Genomic DNA, 22,905 nt, shown 5'->3' with positions numbered 1-22,905 from the left:
TAATTGACAAGGATTTTAACACCTGTTTGTAGAGCTTGGATAGGAAATTGGTATGTTGATCACTTTGTACCACCTTAGGTAACCCGAATGTCGTGAAGAATTTAATTAAGGCCTTACTCACTACCGGAGCAGTAATCCTTCGCAGAGGAATGGCCTCGGGGTATCTTGTTGCCATACACATAATTGTTAACAGAAACTGGTTACCCGATTTTGTCTTCGGTAACGGTCCAACATATTCAACCACCACATGTTCGAATGGTTCACCTATGACAGGTGAAGACTGCCGGGCCAAAAGGGATTCATAACAGCAGCATTCCTCCTCCAAACACGGCGAGTTGAGTTGATGCCAAAGAGCTCCATTTTGGTCTCATCTGACCACAACACTTTCACCCAGTTGTCCTCTGAATCATTCAGATGTTCATTGGCAAACTTCAGACGTGTCACGTTCTGACCTTTATTTCCTTTGTTTTGTCATTATTTAGTATGGTCAGGGCGTGAGTTGGGGTGGGCAGTCTGTTTGTTTTTCTATGTTTTGGGGTATTTCTATGTTTCGGCCTAGTATGATTCTCAATCAGAGGCAGGTGTCATTAGTTGTCTCTGAGAATCATACTTAGGTAGCCTGGGTTTCACTGTGTGTTTGTGGGTGATTGTTCCTGTCTCTGTGTTTTGCACCAGATAGGGCTGTTTTTGGTTTTCCACGTTTATTGTTTTGTAGTGTTCATGTTTCTGTTTTTATTAAACATGAATCAATATAACCACGCTGCGTTTTGGTCCTCCTCTACTTCACCACAGGAAAACCCTTACAAGACGGGCATGTACAGTGGGGAGAACAAGTGTTTGATACAGTGCTGATTTTGCATGTTTTCCTACTTACAAAGCATGTAGAGGTCTGTAATTTTTTTTTATCATAGGTACACTTCAACCGTGAGAGAGGGAATCTAAAACAAATAAATGCAAATTACTTACTTAAAAATCATAAAATGTGATTTTCTGGATTTTTGTTTTAGATTCCGTCTCTCACGGTTGAAGTGTACCTATGATAAAAATTACAGACCTCTACATGCTTTGTAAGCAGGAAAAAAAAATTGGCAGTGTATCAAATACTTGTTCTCCCCACTGTATACAGTGCCTTGCGAAAGTATTCGGCCCCCTTGAACTTTGCGACCTTTTGCCACATTTCAGGCTTCAAACATAAAGATATAAAACTGTATTTTTTTGTGAAGAATCAACAACAAGTGGGACACAATCATGAAGTGGAACGACATTTATTGGATATTTCAAACTTTTTTAACAAATCAAAAACTGAAAAATTCAAGATGTGAGAGACAGAATATTAAAATTTTTTTATTTCATTTTTTTTGTGCTGGCCTTTATTCAGCCCCCTTAACACTTAATACTTAGTGTGTTACAAATTGTTTTTTGTGACTATTACAGCTGTAAGCTCCTTGAGATCATTGACAAGATCTCAGTTTTGGACATCTGACTGACATTTTTCCCATTCCTCCTTGCAAAACAGGTGAGCTCAATGAGGTTGATGAAAGATATTTGAACAGCAGTTTTCAGTTCTTTCCACAGATTCTCGATTGGATTCAGGTCTGGGGACTTTGACTGGCCATTCTAACACCTGGATATGGTTTATTTTTGAACCATTCCATTGTAGATTTTCCTTTATGTTTTGGATCATTGTCTTGTTGGAAGACAAATTCCGTCCCAGTCTCAAATTTGCAGACTCCATCAGGTTTTCTTCCAGAATGGTCCTGTATTTGGCTCCATCTATCTTCCCATCAATTTGAACCATCTTCCCTGTCCCTGCTGAAGGAAAGCAGGCCCAAACCATGATGCTGCCACCACCATGTTTGACAGTGGGGATGGTGTGTTCAACATTGATTACAAAATGTGAACTTTTACGCATACAAACATAACGTTTTGCATTGTTGCCAAAAAGTTCAATTTTGGTTTCAGACCAGAGCACCTTCTTCCACATGTTTGGTGTGTCTCCCAGGTGGCTGTGGCAAACTTTAAACAACACTTTTATGGATATCTTTAAGAAATGGCTTTCTTCTTGCCACTCTTCCATAAAGGCCAGATTTGTGCAATATGGCGACTGATTGTTGTCCTTGGGACAGAGTCTCCCACCCCACTGTAGACACTCTAGAGTTCATCCAGACATGATCATGGTTTTCTTGTTTGCATCTCTGATCAGTCTTTTCCTTGTATGAGGAAAGTTTAGAGGGACGGCCAGGTCTTGGTAGATTTGCAGTGGTCTGATACTCCTTCCATTTCAATATTATCATGCTTGCACAGTGCTCCTTGGGATTTTAAAGCTTGGGAAATCTTTTGTATCCAAATCCGGCTTTAAACTTCTTCACAACAGTATCTCGGACCTGCCTGGTGTGTTCCTTGTTCTTCATGATGCTCTCTGCGCTTTTAACGGACCTCTGAGACTATCACAGTGCAGGTGCATTTATGGAGACTTGATTACACACAGGTGGATTGTATTTATCATCATTAGTCATTTAGGTCAACATTGGATCATTCAGAGATCCTCACTGAACTTCTGGAGAGAGTTTGCTGCACTGAAAGTAAAGGGGCTGAATAATTTTGCACGCCCAATTTTCAGTTTTTGATTTGTTAAAAAGGTTTGAAATATCCAATAAATGTCTGTTCCACTTCATGATTGTGTCCCACTTGTTGTTGATTCTTCACAAAAAATACAGTTTTATATCTTTATGTTTGAAGCCTGAAATGTGGCAAAGGTTGCATAGTTCAAGGGGGCCGAATACTTTCGCAAGGCACTGTATATACAGAGAAACGATTGGCCCGTCAGAAGAGACTAGAGACTGCCAGAGGACCGGACAACATGCCCTCAGATTTGACACACTGAACTCTGTCTGCAAAGTAGTTGGTGAACCAGGCAAGGCAGTCATTAGAAAAACCGAGTCTACTGAGTCTGCCGATAAGAATATGGTGATTCACAGTCGAAAGCCTTGGCCAGGTCGATGAAGACGGCTGCACAGTACTGTCTTTTATCGATGGCTTGGTTTGATATCGTTTAGTACCTTGAGCGTGGCTGAGGTGCATCCGTGAACAGCTCGGAAACCAGATTGCACAGCGGAGAAGGTACGGTGGGATTCGAGATGGTCAGTGACCTGTTTGTTGACTTGGGAAGACCTTAGATAGGCAGGGCAGGATGGATATAGGTCTATAACAGTTTGGGTCCAGGGTGTCTCCCCTTTGAAGAGGGGGATGACCGCAGCAGCTTTCCAGTCCTTGGGGATCTCAGATGATATGAAAGAGAGGTTGAACAGGCAGGTTTAGGGGTTGCGACAATGTAATGCGGATTTTAGTTTCAGAAATAGAGGATCCAGATTGTCAAGCCCAGCTGATTTATCGGGCCCAGGTTTTGCAGCTATTTCAGAACAGAACTGGATTATTACAACATTTTATCAGTGCCATAGATTATAGTGTGTAGAGATGGGAGAGAGACAGAACTGGAGTATTATGGAGTCTTATCAGTGCCATAGATTATAGTGTGTAGAGATGGGAGAGAGACAGAACTGGAGTATTATGGAGTCTTATCACTGCACCATAGATTATAGTGTGTAGAGATGGGAGAGAGACAGAACTGGAGCAACTGGAGTAATGGAGTCTTATCAGTGCCATAGATTATAGTGTGTAGAGATGGGAGAGAGACAGAACTGGAGTATTATGGAGTCTTATCAGTGTCATAGATTATAGTGTGTAGAGATGGGAGAGAGACAGGACTGGAGTATTATGGAGTCTTATCAGTGCCATAGATTATAGTGTGTAGAGATGGGAGAGAGACAGGACTGGAGTATTATGGAGTCTTATCAGTGTCATAGATTATAGTGTGTAGAGATGGGAGAGAGACAGGACTGGAGTAAGCATGTTTTATATTGCAGTAGTTGCATTTGATAATTCCTCTGTGTGTGTGTGTGTGTGTGTGTGTGTGTGTGTGTGTGTGTGTGTGTGTGTGTGTGTGTGTGTGTGTGTTCAAAACTACCCCATATTCTGCTTAAGAACAGCTGTATAGCTTTGTCAACACTGTTATGAGGCACACAGTGTGTTATTATATTCCAGGATGACAACATCCCAACATCCCATTTCAGATTGTATTCTCATTAGCATGCGGATGGGAGTGTCTTCTGAAGGGCCTTCACATCATGTTGTCACTCATATGGTGACTAAGCCCTCTGATGTCAGCACTAAACAAAACTCTGCCTTCCTGGTTGCTTAGCTCCCACCACACCCATGACAATTAGGGATGTTTATGTGTTCAAGGATCTGACTAGTGGTTCTTTCTGTGTTTTTGTACCAACACATATGCTACTTACTGCACATTGACTTATTACCCTGTATACTTCTTTATTTAGAAGAATGGCAGGGGAGCAGGAGAGCATAACAAGCCCTTTGATATTTAGTGAGGACGTTTAGAACCTTTCAGGGGGAATATTATGGACCACATAGTGAGGCTTTTCCTTCAGTTTACAGTCGTGGCTGGTCAGAAAACCTACAGCACAGCATTACACTGGTGAGTTGTTTTAACATCATCAAGGACCGGGGTTACATGTTGATCAAATCAACCAGATGAAAATGGAAGAGCTGGGCTCTGGTGACAGTTTGGAGGCCATTTGCAATGGGCACCGGGCGTGGCCAGTCAATATTTTCAAGATATTGTGGTCACTGGTCAACAGACTTCAGTCTATAGTTGGTCAGAAGCCTGTCCTTACAAATACTAGCCGGAGTCTCACTCGAGTCCTGGACTATAGTATGATGACAGACTGTCTGTCGGTCTCCCTATGATTGTATCCCCATCAACTTCTGATTGTGTTTCCTCCACCCAAACAAACATCATCTCACATCACATGTGGTCCTCTGTGGCTCAGCAGGTAGAGCATGGCGCTTGCAATGCCAGGGTTTTGGGGGTCGATTCCTGCTGGGATTGCCACAGGAAAAGTGTATTAAAGTGGCTGCAAAATGTGCATATTATATTCTGTGGCTTACTTCATCTCCTGTCATTGGTCTGCACAGATTTGTTTTGACCTATCCTGTGACCTCAAATTGTTGTAACTAGAGGAGGAGACAAGGGGAGAAAGAATAAGAATAAGACTAACGCAACAAAATGTGGAAAAAGTCAAGGGTTCTGATTACTTTCTGAAAGCACTGTATATCCATAAAAATGAAGCTGATTCATGTTTTCGACTGGCTGAGAAAAGCTGCCTGTTCATTACTATGGGACAGCTGGAGATCAAATTTGAATATTGAAACAATGTTGAAAATGTCAGAGAGACAGACAAGAAGGTTTATACAAATCTCCACTGTTGAAAACTAAATGTTAGTCTAAAAGAAATAGTGTCTAGGTGGTTTTTATAGTGGAGATCAAGGTAATAAATGGCCTGGCTGGGCTGATGAGACAGTGGATTGGCAGTCAGATGGAAAATCGGCATTTTAAAGTCCTAGATTTAGCCGGTGGTAACTTGTGGAATAGACACTGTCTGGAATGCAGTTTTAACCAATAAACATTCCGTATTAGACCCACCTATTGTATAAAGTGGGCTAGTACAGTAGGCTAGGGTGAGTACTATAGCGTCATAAGCAATAGCATGTGATGGAGTTCCATACATTGTAATTGGAGGATAGATGTGAGGGTTATTGAATCAGGATCAAATCGTCTGTTCTCTATTCTGTTTAATATGACAATGAGTGGCCTGATAACTTGTACATGCAGGCTTGTACCTAAATATTCCTCTCACGCTAAAGTAGCTTCATAGGTGTGGCCACATCACTCATGGAGTCCCTGTTTTGGGGAGGGAGGGGTGTATGACTTTCAATCATGGCAGACCATGTTGAACCGAACCTTGCTTTCACTTTGCTGTGGCACAAAAGGTTGTCCCACAGTAGATGCTTATCATTCCCTTATCTAACACAGAGGTAGAACATACAGTGCAGCCCTACAGACTACTACAGATCATCGGTTGAATTACACAAGAAGCCTCACAACATCACAACAAAGAGAAAGAGCTTAAAGTAAGTTCATATTTGTCATAGGGCCAATGTTGTAAGGAGTGATATTCACAACCTGGTCTCAGAGCATTTTGTGTTATTCTGTATTTATATCTGAGACATGCCATTTAGCATGATATGTTATGTTTCATGCAGTATGTATTCAATTGTGGATGTCCATCACCCATTTTGTATGGTATGTTACAAATTACAATTTGTGTTATAAGTTGTGATTTTGCAAACTGTACAATATGTTACGAACCTGCAAAACTTACTATATGTTACGAACCTGCAAAACTTACTATATGTTACGAACCTGCAAAACTTACTATATGTTACGAACCTGCAAAACTTACTATATGTTACGAACCTGCAAAACGTACTATATGTTACAAATTTGCAAAACGTATGATATGCTACAAATTCTATATAGTTCGCTGATGTTAACTATCTGGCTGATGTTAGCTAGGCTAGGGGTTAGGGTTAGGGATCAAGGTTAGGGTTTGTCACGACTTCTACCGAAGTCGTTGCCTCTCCTTGTTCGGGCGGTGCTCGGCGGTCGACGTCACCGGTCTTCTAGCCATCATTGATCAATTTTTTTCATTTTCCATTGGTTTTGTCTTGTCTTCCCACACACCTGTTTTCAATCCCATTCATTGCCTGTTGTGTATTTAACCCTCTGTTTCCCCTCATGTCTTTGTCAGAGAATGTTTTATGTCAAGTGTTGTTTTATGTTGTATAGGTGCACGACGGGTCCTCGTACCCATGTTCGTTTCTGTATGTACGTATTTAGTGTTTGGAGCATGTTAAGTGGACTTATATTAAAAGACTCCATTTACACTCCGTTTAACTCTCCTGCCACCTATACACATGACTTTGACAGGGTTAAGTTCATGAGTTAGGTTAAAGGGTTAAAGTTAGTGTTTGGGGAAGGGTTAGCTAACATGCTAAGTAGTTGCAAAGTAGCTAAAAAGTAGTAAGTAGTTGAAAAGTTGCTAATTAGCTAAAACGCTAAAGTTGTACGTAATGAGGTTCGAACTCACATCCTTTGGGTTTCTAGACGGTCATGTTATATGCCTACCCATCCACCTCGACCAACCACTCTACTTTTGTTATTGCCCTAAGTAACTATCTATCTTATGTAACCATACAAAACGTAGCATATCATACTAATACATATCATTCTAGTGTTCCGGATTTACATTTACTATGTTACGGCTAGTCTATGAGACCAGGCTGGTGTTCTAGGTGGGTACACAATTAAATAATTTAATTGTGATTAATTGTCAGAAATCATGAATTGATTGTGGGCAAAAGTTGTCTTACATTTACATTACATTTAAGTCATTTAGCAGACGCTCTTATCCAGAGCGACTTACAAATTGGTGCTTTCACCTTATGACATCCAGTGGAACAGCCACTTTACAATAGTGCATCTAGGTCTTTTAAAGGGGGGGGAGAAGGATTACTTTATCCTATCCTAGGTATTCCTTAAAGAGGTGGGGTTTCAGGTGTCTCCGGAAGGTGGTGATTGACTCCGCTGTCCTGGCGTCGTGAGGGAGTTTGTTCCACCATTGGGGGCCAGAGCAGCGAACAGTTTTGACTGGGCTGAGCGGGAACTGTACTTCTCAGTGGTAGGGAGGCGAGCAGGCCAGAGGTGGATGAACGCAGTGCCCTTGTTTGGGTGTAGGGCCTGATCAGAGCCTGGAGGTAGTGAGGTGCCGTTCCCCTCACAGCTCCGTAGGCAAGCACCATGGTCTTGTAGTGCGGATTTTACATTTGCGGATGCGAGCTTCAACTGGAAGCCAGTGGAGAGAGCGGAGGAAAGGGGTGACGTGAGAGAACTTGGGAAGGTTGAACACCAGACGGGCTGCGGCGTTCTGGATGAGTTGTAGGGTTTAATGGCACAGGCAGGGAGCCCAGCCAACAGCATTGCAGTAATCCAGACGGGAGATGACAAGTGCCTGGATTAGGACCTGCGCTTCCTGTGTGAGGCAGGGTCGAACTCTGCGGATGTTGTAGAGCATGAACCTACAGGAACGGGCCACCGCCTTGATGTTATTTGAGAACGACAGGGTGTTGTCCAGGATCACGCCAAGGTTCTTAGCGCTCTGGGACGAGGACACAATGGAGTTGTCAACCGTGATGGCGAGATCATGGAACGGGCAGTCCTTCCCCGGGAGGAAGAGCAGCTCCGTCTTGCCGAGGTTCAGCTTGAGGTGATGATCCGTCATCCACACTGATATGTCTGCCAGACATGCAGAGATGCGATTCGCCACCTGGTCATCAGAAGGGGGAAAGGAGAAGATTAATTGTGTGTCGTCTGCATAGCAATGATAGGAGAGACCATGTGAGGTTATGACAGAGCCAAGTGACTTGGTGTATAGCGAGAATAGGAGAGGGCCTAGAACAGAGCCCTGGGGACACCAGTGGTGAGAGCACGTGGTGAGAGACTGGACAGTTCTCGCCACGCCACCTGGTAGGAGCGATTTGTCAGGTAGGACGCATTCATAATTCGTGGGCTTCTCGCCGGAGATGCCCAACTCGGAGAGGGTGGAGAGGAGGATCTGATGGTTCACAGTATCAAGGCAGCCGATAGGTCTAGAAGGATGAGAGCAGAGGAGAGAGAGTTAGCTTTAGCAGTGCGGAGCGCTCCGTGATACAGAGAAGAGCAGTCTCAGTTGAATGACTAGTCTTGAAACCTGACTGATTTGGATCAAGAAGGTCATTCTGAGAGAGATAGCGGGAGAGCTGGCCAAGGACGGCACGTTCAAGAGTTTTGGAGAGAAAAGAAAGAAGGGATACTGGTCTGTAGTTGTTGACATCGGAGGGATCGAGTGTAGGTTTTTTCAGAAGGGGTGCAACTCTCGCTCTCTTGAAGACGGGAGGGACGTAGCCAGCGGTCAGGGATGAGTTGATGAGCGAGGTGAGGTAAGGGAGAAGGTCACCGGAGATGGTCTGGAGAAGAGAGGAGGGGATAGGGTCAAGCGGGCAGGTTGCATGATCGGCCGGCCGTCACAAGACGTGAGATGTCATCTGGAGAGAGAGGGGAGAAAGAGGTCAGAGCACAGGGTAGGGCAGTGTGAGCAGAACCAGCGGTGTCGTTTGACTTAGCAAACGAGGATCGGATGTGTCGACCTTCTTTTCAAAATGGTTGACGAAGTCATCTGCAGAGAGGGAGGGGGGGGAGGGGAGGAGGATTCAAGAGGGAGGAGAAGGTGGCAAAGAGCTTCCTAGGGTTAGAGGCAGATGCTTGGAATTTAGAGTGGTAGAAAGTGGCTTTAGCAGCAGAGACAGAGGAGGAAAATGTAGAGAGGAGGGAGTGAAAGGATGCCAGGTCTGCAGGGAGATGGGAGTTTTCCTCCATTTCCGCTCGGCTGCCCGGAGCCCTGTTCTGTGAGCTCGCAATGAGTCGTCGAGCCACGGAGCGGGAGGGGAGGACCGAGCCGGCCTGGAGGATAGGGGACATAGAGAGTCAAAGGATGCAGAAAGGGAGGAGAGGAGGGTTGAGGAGGCAGAATCAGGAGATAGGTTGGAGAAGGTTTGAGCAGAGGGAAGAGATGATAGGATGGAAGAGGAGAGATAGCGGGGGAGAGAGAGCAAGGTTGGGACGGCGCGATACCATGGTAGGGGCAGTGTGGGAAGTGTTGGATGAGAGCGAGAGGGAAAAGGATACAAGGTAGTGGTCGGAGACTTGGAGGGGAGTTGCAGTGAGGTTAGTGGAGGAACAGCATCTAGTAAAGATGAGGTCGAGCGTATTGCCTGCCTTGTGAGTAGGGGGGAAGGTGAGAGGGTGAGGTCAAAAGAGGAGAGGAGTGGAAAGAAGGAGGCAGAGAGGAATGAGTCAAAGGTAGACGTGGGGAGGTTAAAGTCGCCCAGAACTGTGAGAGGTGAGCCGTCCTCAGGAAAGGAGCTTATCAAGGCATCAAGCTCATTGATGAACTCTCCGAGTGGAACCTGGAGGGCGATAAATGATAAGGATGTTAAGCTTGAAAGGGCTGGTAACTGTGACAGCATGGAATTCAAGGAGGCGATAGACAGATGGGTAAGGGGAGAAAGAGAGAATGACCACTTGGGAGAGATGAGGATCCCGGTGCCACCACCCCGCTGACCAGAAGCTCTCGGGGTGTGCGAGAGCACGTGGGCGGACGAAGAGAGAGCAGTAGGAGTAGCGGTGTTGTCTGTGGTGATCCATGTTTCCGTCAGAGCCAAGAAGTCGAGGACTGGAGGGAGACATAGGCTGAGATGAACTCTGCCTTGTTGGCCGCAGATCGGCATTCCAGAGGCTACCGGAGACCTGGAACTCCACGTGGGTCGTGCAGAGCGCTGGGACCACCAGATTTAGGGTGGCTGCGGCCATGCGGTGTGGAGCGTTTGTATGGTCTGTGCAGAGAGGAGAGAACAGGGATAGACAGACACATAGTTGACAGGCTAGAGAAGAGGCTACGCTAATGCAGAGGAGATTGGAATGACAAGTGGACTACACGTCTCGAATGTTCAGAAAGTTACTTACGTAGCAAGAATCTAATTGACTAAAATGATTAAAATGATAGAGTACTGCTGGGGTAGGCTAGCTGCGTTGTTGACACTACCCTAATCAAGTCGAACCGTTGAGTGTGAAGTTTCTACAATGCTGCTTATCGGGAGCTAGCTGGCTAGCTAGCAGTGTTGGTTACGTTACGTTGCGTAGGAGAACGACAATAGCTGGCTAGCTAACCTAGAAAATCACTCTAGACTACACAATTATCTTTGAAACAAAGACGGCTATGTAGCTAGCTATGTAGCTAGCTACGATCAAACAAATCACACCGTTGGGACTGTAATGAAATGAAGTGAAAAAGTGATACTACCTGTGGAGCGACGCGGAATGCGACCGGAATGCGAAAGTTCTATTCAGTAGACGTTGGCTGGCTATTGGCTAGCTAGGAGTGTCTCCTACGTTAAGGACGACAAAATAGCTGGCTAGCTAACCTCGGTGAATTAAGATAATCACTCTAAGACTACACACTCTAAACTACACAATTATCTTGGATACGAAGACAGCAAAGACAACTATGTAGCTATCTAATACTACACTAATCAAGTCGTTGGTTGAGTGTGATAGTTACTACAGTGCTTTAGTCGGTGAACGTATGCTAGCTGCTAGGCAGATAGGAGGGCGACGAAATACAATAATAACGCAATTATCACTCTAAGACTCCACACTCTAAGCTACACAATTATCTTGGATACGAAGACAGCAGAGACAACTATGTAGCTAGTTATGTAGCTAGCTAACACTACACTAATCAAGACGTTCAGTTGAGTGTGATAGTACTACAGTGCTACGGTAGACGGTGAACGTGTTGGACAGATAGGAGACGACGAAATACGATAATTACGCAATTATCTTTGATACAACGACGACTATGTAGCTAGCTAAGAGGAAATTGCTAAGATTAGACAAATCAGACCGTTGTACTATAATGAAATGTAATGAAAAAGTTATACAACCTGCAGACCGAAGCGCGGATGCGACCAGAAGCCAGCAGTCTATAATGTATGACTCTTGATCTTAATGTTTTGCCAAGAGAAATTGTAATTCAATTCAATAGTATTGAATTTGTATTCCCCAAATTGAATTGAGTGCATACTTGCACTTTATGATTAAAACATTCAGGTTCAAATGTATATTTCAATGTATTAAAATAGCCTTTTGAAATGATGAAGAATAGCCCATTGAAATGTATTACATTTATGTAAACCTATTGAAATGTATTACATTTATGTAAACCTATTGAAATGTATTACATTTATGTAAACCTATTGAAATGTATTACATTTATGTAAACCTATTGAAATGTATTACATTTATGTAAACCCATTGAAATATATTACATTTATGTAAACCTATTGAAATGTATTACATTTATGTAAACCTATTGAAATGTATTACATTTATGTAAACCTATTGAAATGTATTACATTTATGTAAACCCATTGAAATATATTACATTTATGTAAACCCATTGAAATATATTACATTTATGTAAACGTATTGAAATGTATTACATTTATGTAAACCTATTGAAATATATTACATTTATGTAAACCCATTGAAATAATGACCGTATTGGTATATTACATTTAAATAGTCATGTTACAGCTTTATTATTATTATTATTATTGTGTCCAATATTATTATTATTATCATTATTGTGTACATTATTATTATTAATATCATCATCATTAATAAGAATACGATTATTCTATTATTATTATTATTATTATTATAAATACGATCATGTTGGGTGCACATGTCTCTAGGTGGAAATGTGAGAGGTTCTAAGGTCTGGGTTGAAAAGCAGTTTGAAGTGGGTGCAGACAACTTGAAAGATTCCCTGTAATTAGTTTAACGCGATCAAAGTAATTAATCGTGTAACTGTAATTAACTAGGAAATAGGGGCACCAAGGAAAGTATTCAGATTACAAAGTTATAATTTCCCAATATAACCTTTCAGATATTTTCATATCTGATCAATAGTCTTCCGATTAATGATTTATTTATTTTACCTCACGTTAGTCTCATCCAGATGTCGTAAATTGTTGGTTATCTGCACGAATCCAGTCTTGGCTGTGAGTCATCCAATTGTCTTAACTCGTTTATTTATTACTAACTAAGTAATTCACAGAAATGCATAAACAAACAGTAAATATGGTTACATGAAATGATAGAATGTGCCCTAGTGGGCTAAACCGGCATCGCAGCTTGTTTGACAAAAGGGGAGTGGGGGGTCGACTGAGAAGTCACTACAGAGTTAATAATTATAACAATTGAAATGCTAATCCTTACACATGAACGCTCACTTGCAATCAATATATATATATTTACGCTCAGTGTGTCGTCTTGATCGCTGGTGAAAAGTACATTTCTTTTGCAGAATTGTCCGTCTCTCTCCCTCTCTCTCTCGGTTGTGGTTAGACAGAATTGTTCAGAGTGACATTTGTTATAGAATGGATGTTTCGGCGGTTGTCGTTCTTCGCGTTCAATGATGCCGAATTCCTAGCTGCAGACTAGTAATTAGTATCAAAGACCTGTTCTTATTATGTTGGCATCGATAGTCTAAGAGTTTTAACCACGTGGTATGGTTAAAATATTCAGCAATGGTCTGCAACCTTTAGTCCCCCTCCTACTGGAGAAAAACATGGTCTCCTGATAATTTCTCAAAGTGGGGTTTTATTCAGAATGACAGAAGAGGGCTGTCTCAGGATGTCTTACCCTAACTGGGCTGATTTAGTTCAAATCAAAAAGGAATTGTATTTTCCATCATTAAACAGTCCACAATCATATTACACCATTATTCAAACAGTATCATCCTCACTCATTCATCTTATACAACAATTAGACGTAAACCTCATATCTGAGGCTATTATATAAACAGCGTTATGGTAATGTGGCCACACCGTCTCTCTTGAGCTTCCCAAATTGTGACAAACGCACCAGTTCATAGCTGGATTCTTCACTGATCTTTTACACTTTCTCTGAAACATGAAATTTGTTCGTACCTCACGTTCAGTGAGGTGGAAGGATTTCCTTTGTCTCCATGAAAAACTACTCTCTATAACTGTGTGTCCATGAGACAGGGTCTTCCTTAGGAATTTACGACCTCACTCTGCCCACAGCAGTCTGGTTGAAGATGCAGAGAGCTGGGGATGGTGCTCGATGTACTCAAAGAGGGCAACATAATGACACAGGTTTCAGCACATTCATAATCCCTATTCTCTAACGGTCTGTACTCAGAGTAGGCTACACAGTGAGAGCATGATCAACGGTCTGTACTCGGAGTAGGCTACACAGTGAGAGCATGATCAACGGTCTGTACTCGGAGTAGGCTACACAGTGAGAGCATGATCAACGGTCTGTACTCGGAGTAGGCTACACAGTGAGAGCATGATCAACTGTCTGTACTCAGAGTAGGCTACACAGTGAGAGCATGATCAACGGTCTGTACTCGGAGTAGGCTACACAGTGAGAGCATGCGCAATTTTACATGTTGAATGGCTTTCAATATCTGGGGAAATATCAACATCGGGCAGCAGGTGAGCAAGTGTCAGAATGTGGTGATGAGGCTTGTGGAACCTTACCTTGGTAGGGGAGGATCGTCACTATGGACAATTTCTTCCTTTGTTGGCGAACAAGTTGCTTACAAAGAAAACAAGTCTGGCTGGCACCATGAACAGAGTGAGATGGGAACTCCCTCCCTTTGCGCAAATAAGGCTCCTCGGCAGCCGTTGCATTCCACAAGTGTTGAAGAATGACAAGAGGACAGGGACACAATAAAGAGAAAACAGGAGACATTTACACACTACAACCAAACAAAGTATGTCAAAGTGTGACAAGCAAGTGAAAGTTATGACGATTTTGCCATCTGTTAGAACCAGGGATAACAGCGAAATGAAATCCAACTGATGCCATTGGTGAATACACACAAGCACAAGCTGACAATAATTGACTATTCTTGACTGCTGTCGTGTGATACTTATATTCATTACAATGCCATTATTGAGTTTCACTATTCATTAAGGCCACTTGGCCCTTATAATGATGCTTAGGCTACTGATGTTGTCATCATTTGACCGCGCGTCTTGACTGGTCTGGGTGGTTGAGGTATTTTACTTTTTATTTTGTTTTTATAAAAAATAAGCTGTTACCATGTTCCAACACATATGCTTTCTGTTTCACAGTTTTAACAAAGTCACTCCACAAATAAAATTGATGTAATGCTTGAATGTTTGTGTTTTTTGTGTTTTTTAGTTTGTACATACAAACTAACTACATACAAACTACATATAAACAAATGAAAATGCTATTGTGTTATTTAAAATCAAATAAAAATGGTAATCTAATGTTGTTACCCAAGGCCTTCATATTATTTTTGCTTTAGCATGCTGTATATAAAATGTATTAATTACACTGTTAGAATGTTGCTGTCAGAATGACTGCTCATTAGTTTAAAGGGGGGACCTTGAGGCCCAGCAGTTATAGTGTAATGTAACCAATGTTGATTGGCCATCCAGAGCCCCCCTTCATTTTCCTGGAGATGTTGAGAAGAAGAGCAGCCCGGTCATCTGGACCAGAGCCTGAATCTCTTGACTGCCCCCCTGAAACTCCTGACAACAGAGTGATGAGAGACTCCCCCACAGCCCCACTGACTGACAGAACAGACCAGGAGGTGGAGGATCACACAGACAACTTGTAAGTATGGAGATATCAGGATATATGTTTGGGGGGACCAGATGGATTAAGCTGATTGAAAGACAGTTTGCCTTGATTTTCCCTGTCTGATTGTTCAGTGCATCACTGATAATATCCCTGTCAATGTTTTGATTATGACAGGGATAGTGAGTATGTTGTGATGATGATGATGATGATGTTGTTGTTGTTATCATCGTTGATTGTTGATTGTGACATGATCCTCCTATAGGTCTCCAATAGATCAAATGGCTGACATGCACCAAACCAGGAGTCAGAAATGGAAAGTGGTTTTGATCATCCTGTGTCTGTCTGTCACAGTATCTGTCACACGGTCTTCCCCATTGGTGACTTTCAGGACCAACTCTACTCAAGCTCACTCCCTTCCTCCCCCTGTTCCCTCTACCTGCCCTCTTCACACAGCCAATGAGACTATAACACCAGTCAAGGGTTCAACTCATCTAATGGTGTCTGCATACCAGGACCACAGGGAAAGGGGAGCCACGCGCATCATTGCCATGGTCAACAGAGACCGACCCATGTCTCTGTACTGTGTGTTGTGCTGCTCAGGACACGCCCCCCAGGTCGCTCCAGCTGCTGTCGTAACGCACAGCGTCCACTATGGTTACCCGTATGTGGCCGCAGACATGCTTTGCCTCGAAGAGCCAGGATGCAACGCCACACACGTCACTCTTGGCACATCCCTCGACATCCAGAACTCCCTCAACCAGACATTTCTGAGCATCCAGAACCGGGAGAGACGGGAGGAGGACTTCCCCTTTTACCTCACCGTGTGCATGTCCAGCATGTTTGGAGACTACAACAACGTCCAACAGTTTGTCCAGACCATGGAGTTTTACAAGCTCCTGGGGGTGCGGAGGGTTGTCCTCTACCTCACCAGCTGTGGACCTGACCTGGAGAAGGTCCTCCAGTACTACGCAGAGGAGGGCACTCTGGAGGTGATTGGCTGGCCCATCAACCACTTCCTCAAGCCCTCTACTGGGTGGAAGGCCCAGGAGCTGGAAGGGGATATTCACCTCAACGGCCAGCTGACCATCATGAACGAGTGCATCTACAGGAACATGTACAGGTCACGGTACGTCCTCCTGGCTGACGTTGATCAGCTCCTGGTCCCGGCCTCACACAGCTCTCTTCTGCCCCTCATGGAGGACCTGCAGGGGCAGCACCCCGACGCAGCCGTGTTCCTGATGGAGACGCACCTCTTCCCTGCCACAGCCGGTACTGCTACGCAAGACCATTCCGCACGGAAAAGGGCGCCGGGGGTGGATCTGCTGGACTACGTCTACAGAGAGCTTGTTCCTGAAGACGCCTTCCGCTCCTACAAGATGGTGGTCAACCCCCGTCTGGTGCTGCAGACGGCCATGTTTGAGGTGACACAGAGCTATGGGGACTCTGTCAGGGTTCCGTCCGACGTGTGTAAGATCATGCAGGTGAAAGAGGCTCAGAGAGAAAGCTGGACCAATGAGCAGCTGATCCTCGACAGAAGGCTCTGGGAATTTGGAGATTATCTTGTGCCCTCAGTCGATGAAGTTTTACATAAATTAGGAATTCAGACATCTCCTTGGGAGCGTGTAGTACTGTAGTTGGTTAAAAGCTTTCCAATGTTTTTCATTTGATAGAGATGAGAGAAACAGTGAATGAATTGTTACCTGCCTCTGATCTTCAGTCTATGTTGTTCCACTCAACCTTGAACTTTTCTTCTTGTTTGGATGTGTGGTCATTTTTCCTGGGGGAATTGAACTTAATTAAATATATGCCTATAATTGTTACTGCGTGTTCTAAACTTTCTTACCATTTTTAATGCTGACTTTCATGTAAAAGCTCTTGTAAGATTTATTACGCCTGACAAGTAAACCATTTTTTAAAATCAAGATGCCGTGTTCATCTACCGTTGTGCTCTAACGGCACCCTTGCACTTTACAATGGAGTGCAATAGAGCAGAATATTGTGGTTTCTATTGTCAAAACTGGTTGAATGGCTAATTTGACCCTGTAGGCACCTGCAATTTATCCCCTTTAGTCCAGGCCATTTGAGTGAAAAATCGAAATTTCAGTTTATAATTTTTTTTCTTGGTCCTGTGCAGTTATAAATCAAACAAATACACGTGTGAACACCAAATGGTTTTTCACTTATTTTTTTGAAGGAATATTGAAACTTGCAAGTGTGCCAATATAGAGCACAACTGTATAGATGATAATCAAGGAAGAGCATCTATATCCCTCCAAACTAGGATTAGGATTTCTATGTAAACTGTCATTATATCCTTCTTTAATTACACATTTGACAGTATTTTAATAAAGAAATCGAACATAAATAGTTTGTGTGCTCTTGTTAATTTTTCCTTCTGGGATTATGTCTCTCTTTTCTAATTGGTGAAATCTCCCCAATTTGTAATTCCAGGGGTGCAACTTTCACTGGGGACGGGGGGGACATGTCCCCACCTTCTGAAATTGCTAAAGAAATATAAATATTATGCCCCCCCCACTTCTAAAATCAAAGTTGCGCCCCTGTGTAATTCAAACACTTATTAAATGGGAAGGTATTTGTTTTATTCATCTTGACCTGAACCTTAAACCAGATTGACTGAAAAGGGCACGAGATTCATTTTATTGGGTGTAACACCATCAGTCGACAGAAGAAAATATCATAATATCAATAATAAACAGGAATAATAAACGTGTGAAGAGCAATTGACATTCTTATGTTGCATTTACATTAGAAAAAGGAATACAGTTGTTGTTGTTTTGTCTCTACATCAAGTGCCAGTACATATATTTAGTGGCATTCACTGAGAAACTGGTAAAGAAATGTATGATGGAACGTCGTACAACACTGACACTTAAGCTCCATTAATTTTCATGTTTTCAACAAGCTGAAACCTTCAGGCCCTGAAACACCATTATGATACAATCTTCTTAATACAATTCACCTGCATTCCTCAATAGTAATTACTACCAGCACGATTGCACTAACAACTTTAGTTGTTTCTTGGAAAGAAGCAATAAATATTTGAGTAGCACTGTAGTTTCTCCGCCCTGCCTTTATGTACAAAGCTGATTGCTTCAGCAGGTAGTCCAAGAGTCTTGGGAATGTTTAACCCTTTGGAGGAGAATGGACAACAACATTCCTACCGATTCTAATTGATGACATCACAAGGGGTCGTTGTTCATTATTAGTTATCGAACTGAAACCTAATTCTTCAAGGGGCAATCTTTTAAATGAGTGATATATAGCCATTGATTCTTTAAGGATGTAACTTAAAAGTGAGTGCTTTTAGTTGTTTGAAATCCAGATTGCCTCTTGGAACAGGATTGAGGATGGCGTTCTAAAAGAATCACTCCTCATAAGGTTAAATAAATCCATCCATCCGTCCCATGTGTGTTGGGTTTAGGAGAAACACACAGGGCCGATGTCCAGGCCAAACTCCTGATCCTCCTTGCCTATGTCCATGGGGGCCAAGTCTACGATAGGTAGTCTGGCTGGCGTCTGAGTTCTGTACTCAATCACAGTCTTGCCCCAGTCTCCATTTGATTTCTGCAGACACAGGAGAAGAAGACATACTGTAGCTATACCTCTGAATTCAACTCATTGTCATATACAATGTAAACAACAACAAACTGTAGGTAAAAGTAGGTGTAGGTAGGTAGGTAGGTACAGTAGGTATCCTGTAGGTAGAAGTAGGTGTAGGTAGGTAGGTAGGTACAGTAGGTATCCTGTAGGTAGAAGTAGGTATAGGTAGGTAGGTAGGTACAGTAGGTAGGTAGGTACAGTAGGCATCCTGTAGGTAGAAGTAGGTGTAGGTAGGTAGGTAGGTACAGTAGGTATCCTGTAGGTAAAAGTAGGTATAGGTAGGTAGGTAGGTACAGTAGGCATCCTGTAGGTAGAAGTAGGTGTAGGTAGGTAGGTAGGTACAGTAGGTATCCTGTAGGTAGAAGTAGGTATAGGTAGGTAGGTAGGTACAGTAGGTATCCTGTAGGTAGATTGGTACAGTAGGTATCCTGTAGGTACAGTACTTATAGGTAGGTAGGTAGGTACAGTAGGTATCCTGTAGGTAGAAGTAGGTGTAGGTAGGTAGGTAGGTACAGTAGGTATCCTGTAGGTAGAAGTAGGTGTAGGTAGGTAGGTAGGTACAGTAGGTATCCTGTAGGTAGAAGTAGGTGTAGGTAGGTAGGTAGGTAGGTACAGTAGGTATCCTGTAGGTAAAAGTAGGTGTAGGTAGGTAGGTAGGTACAGTAGGTATCCTGTAGGTAGAAGTAGGTGTAGGTAGGTAGGTAGGTACAGTAGGAAGGTACAGTAGGTATCCTGTAGGTAGAAGTAGGTGTAGGTAGGTAGGTAGGTACAGTAGGTATCCTGTAGGTAGAAGTAGGTGTAGGTAGGTAGGTAGGTACAGTAGGTATCCTGTAGGTAAAAGTAGGTATAGGTAGGTAGGTAGGTACAGTAGGTATCCTGTAGGTAGAAATAGGTGTAGGTAGGTAGGTAGGTACAGTAGGTATCCTGTAGGTAAAAGTAGGTATAGGTAGGTAGGTAGGTACAGTAGGTATCCTGTAGGTAAAAGTAGGTATAGGTAGGTAGGTAGGTACAGTAGGTATCCTGTAGGTAAAAGTAGGTATAGGTAGGTAGGTAGGTACAGTAGGTATCCTGTAGGTAAAAGTAGGTGTAGGTAGGTAGGTAGGTACAGTGGGTATCCTGTAGGTAGAAGTAGGTGTAGGTAGGTAGGTAGGTACAGTAGGTATCCTGTAGGTAAAAGTAGGTATAGGTAGGTAGGTAGGTACAGTAGGCATCCTGTAGGTAGAAGTAGGTGTAGGTAGGTAGGTAGGTACAGTAGGTATCCTGTAGGTAGAAGTAGGTATAGGTAGGTAGGTAGGTACAGTAGGTATCCTGTAGGTAGATTGGTACAGTAGGTATCCTGTAGGTACAGTACTTATAGGTAGGTAGGTAGGTACAGTAGGTATCCTGTAGGTAGAAGTAGGTGTAGGTAGGTAGGTAGGTACAGTAGGTATCCTGTAGGTAGAAGTAGGTGTAGGTAGGTAGGTAGGTACAGTAGGTATCCTGTAGGTAGAAGTAGGTGTAGGTAGGTAGGTAGGTAGGTAGGTACAGTAGGTATCCTGTAGGTAAAAGTGGGTGTAGGTAGGTAGGTAGGTACAGTAGGTATCCTGTAGGTAGAAGTAGGTGTAGGTAGGTAGGTAGGTACAGTAGGTAGGTACAGTAGGTATCCTGTAGGTAGAAGTAGGTGTAGGTAGGTAGGTAGGTACAGTAGGTATCCTGTAGGTAGAAGTAGGTGTAGGTAGGTAGGTAGGTACAGTAGGTATCCTGTAGGTAAAAGTAGGTATAGGTAGGTAGGTAGGTACAGTAGGTATCCTGTAGGTAGAAATAGGTGTAGGTAGGTAGGTAGGTACAGTAGGTATCCTGTAGGTAAAAGTAGGTATAGGTAGGTAGGTAGGTACAGTAGGTATCCTGTAGGTAAAAGTAGGTATAGGTAGGTAGGTAGGTACAGTAGGTATCCTGTAGGTAAAAGTAGGTATAGGTAGGTAGGTAGGTACAGTAGGTATCCTGTAGGTAAAAGTAGGTGTAGGTAGGTAGGTAGGTACAGTAGGTATCCTGTAGGTAGAAGTAGGTGTAGGTAGGTAGGTAGGTACAGTAGGTATCCTGTAGGTAGAAGTAGGTATAGGTAGGTAGGTAGGTACAGTAGGTATCCTGTAGGTAGAAGTAGGTGTAGGTAGGTAGGTAGGTACAGTAGGTATCCTGTAGGTAGAAGTAGGTATAGGTAGGTAGGTAGGTACAGTAGGTATCCTGTAGGTAGAAGTAGGTGTAGGTAGGTAGGTAGGTACTGTAGGTATCCTGTAGGTAGAAGTAGGTATAGGTAGGTAGGTAGGTACAGTAGGTATCCTGTAGGTAGATTGGTACAGTAGGTATCCTGTAGGTACAGTAGGTGTAGGTAGGTAGATACAGTAGGTATCCTGTATGTAGAAGTAGGTGTAGGTATAGGTAGGTACAGTAGGCATCCTGTAGGTAGAAGTAGGTATAGGTAGGTAGGTAGGTACAGGTAGGTAGGTAGGTACAGTAGGTGTAGGTAGGTAGGTACAGTAGGTATCCTGTAGGTAGAAGTAGGTGTAGGTAGGTAGGTAGGTACAGTAGGTATCCTGTAGGTAGAAGTAGGTATAGGTAGGTAGGTAGGTACAGTAGGTATCCTGTAGGTAGATTGGTAGAGTAGGTATCCTGTAGGTACAGTACTTATAGGTAGGTAGGTATAGTAGGTATCCTGTAGGTACAGTAGGTGTAGGTAGGTAGATACAGTAGGTATCCTGTATGTAGAAGTAGGTATAGGTAGGTAGGTAGGTACAGGTAGGTAGGTAGGTACAGTAGGTGTAGGTAGGTAGGTACAGTAGGTATCCTGTAGGTAAAAGTAGGTATAAGTAGGTAGGTAGGTACAGTAGGTATCCTGTAGGTAGAAGTAGGTATAGGTAGGTAGGTAGGTACAGTAGGTATCATGTAGGTAGATTGGTACAGTATGTATCCTGTAGGTACAGTACTTATAGGTAGGTAGGTACAGTAGGTATCCTGTAGGTACAGTAGGTGTAGGTAGATTGGTACAGTAGGTATCCTGTAGGTACAGTACTTATAGGTAGGTAGGTACAGTAGGTATCCTGTAGGTACAGTAGGTGTAGGTAGGTAGATACAGTAGGTATCCTGTATGTAGAAGTAGGTGTAGGTATAGGTAGGTACAGTAGGCATCCTGTAGGTAGAAGTAGGTATAGGTAGGTAGGTAGGTACAGGTAGGTAGGTAGGTAGGTAGGTACAGTAGGTGTAGGTAGGTAGGTACAGTAGGTATCCTGAAGGTAAAAGTAGGTGTAGGTATAGGTAGGTACAGTAGGCATCCTGTAGGTAGAAGTAGGTATAGGTAGGTAGGTAGGTACAGTAGGTATCCTGTAGGTAGAAGTAGGTATAGGTAGGTAGGTAGGTACAGTAGGTATCCTGTAGGTACAGTACTTATAGGTAGGTAGGTACAGTATGTATCCTGTAGGTACAGTAGGTGTAGGTAGGTAGATACAGTAGGTATCCTGTATGTAGAAGTAGGTGTAGGTATAGGTAGGTACAGTAGGCATCCTAGGTAGGTACAGGTAGGTAGGTAGGTAGTAGGTGTAGGTAGGTAGGTACCTGTAGGTAAAAGTAGGTGTAGGTATAGGTAGGTACAGTAGGTATCCTGTAGGTAGAAGTAGGTATAGGTAGGTAGGTAGGTACAGTAGGTATCCTGTAGGTAGAAGTAGGTATAGGTAGGTAGGTAGGTGCAGTAGGTATCCTGTAGGTAGATTGGTACAGTAGGTATCCTGTAGGTACAGTACTAGGTAGGTACAGTAGGTATCCTGTAGGTACAGTAGGTGTAGGTAGGTAGGTACAGTAGGTATCCTGTAGGTAAAAGTAGGTGTAGGTATAGGTAGGTACAGTAGGCATCCTGTAGGTAGAAGTAGGTATAGGTAGGTAGGTAGGTACAGTAGGTATCCTGTAGGTAGATTGGTACAGTAGGTATCCTGTAGGTACAGTACTTATAGGTAGGTAGGTACAGTAGGTATCCTGTAGGTACAGTAGGTGTAGGTAGGTAGATACAGTAGGTATCCTGTATGTAGAAGTAG

The 22,905-nt window shown here is 43.1% G+C and overlaps 2 protein-coding genes across 5 annotated transcripts in view; one reads left to right on the top strand and one right to left on the bottom strand.

Annotated features, from left to right (window-relative positions):
• The window catches only part of gulp1b (GULP PTB domain containing engulfment adaptor 1b), a 77,415-nt gene extending 59,824 nt beyond the window's left edge, over positions 1 to 17,591 (top strand). The window contains exons 1-3 of one of the 3 annotated variants that reach the window (XM_065023420.1): positions 5,952 to 6,048; positions 15,082 to 15,259; positions 15,489 to 17,591. In XM_065023420.1, coding sequence (XP_064879492.1) covers positions 15,105 to 15,259; positions 15,489 to 16,860 — 1,527 coding nt within the window. In that variant the 5' untranslated portion in view covers positions 5,952 to 6,048; positions 15,082 to 15,104 and the 3' untranslated portion in view covers positions 16,861 to 17,591. Of the gene's footprint in view, positions 1 to 5,951; positions 6,049 to 15,081; positions 15,260 to 15,488 lie in introns of those variants that run through there. The other 2 variants (XM_065023424.1, XM_065023435.1) reach the window with 2 other exon arrangements.
• Positions 17,592 to 17,868: 277 nt separating this feature from the next.
• LOC115117109 (collagen alpha-2(V) chain-like) overlaps positions 17,869 to 22,905 on the bottom strand; it is a 61,771-nt gene continuing 56,734 nt past the window's right edge. For both annotated transcript variants that reach the window (XM_065023411.1, XM_065023415.1), the window contains exon 54: positions 17,869 to 18,811. In XM_065023411.1, coding sequence (XP_064879483.1) covers positions 18,665 to 18,811 — 147 coding nt within the window. In that variant the 3' untranslated portion in view covers positions 17,869 to 18,664. The remainder of the gene's footprint in view (positions 18,812 to 22,905) is intronic.

This window comes from Oncorhynchus nerka, linkage group LG2, assembly GCF_034236695.1.
Source record: "Oncorhynchus nerka isolate Pitt River linkage group LG2, Oner_Uvic_2.0, whole genome shotgun sequence".
Lineage (NCBI taxonomy): Eukaryota > Metazoa > Chordata > Actinopteri > Salmoniformes > Salmonidae > Oncorhynchus > Oncorhynchus nerka.
Note: the sequence above shows the minus strand (reverse complement) of the source record. Positions and strands in the feature narration are given on the sequence as shown.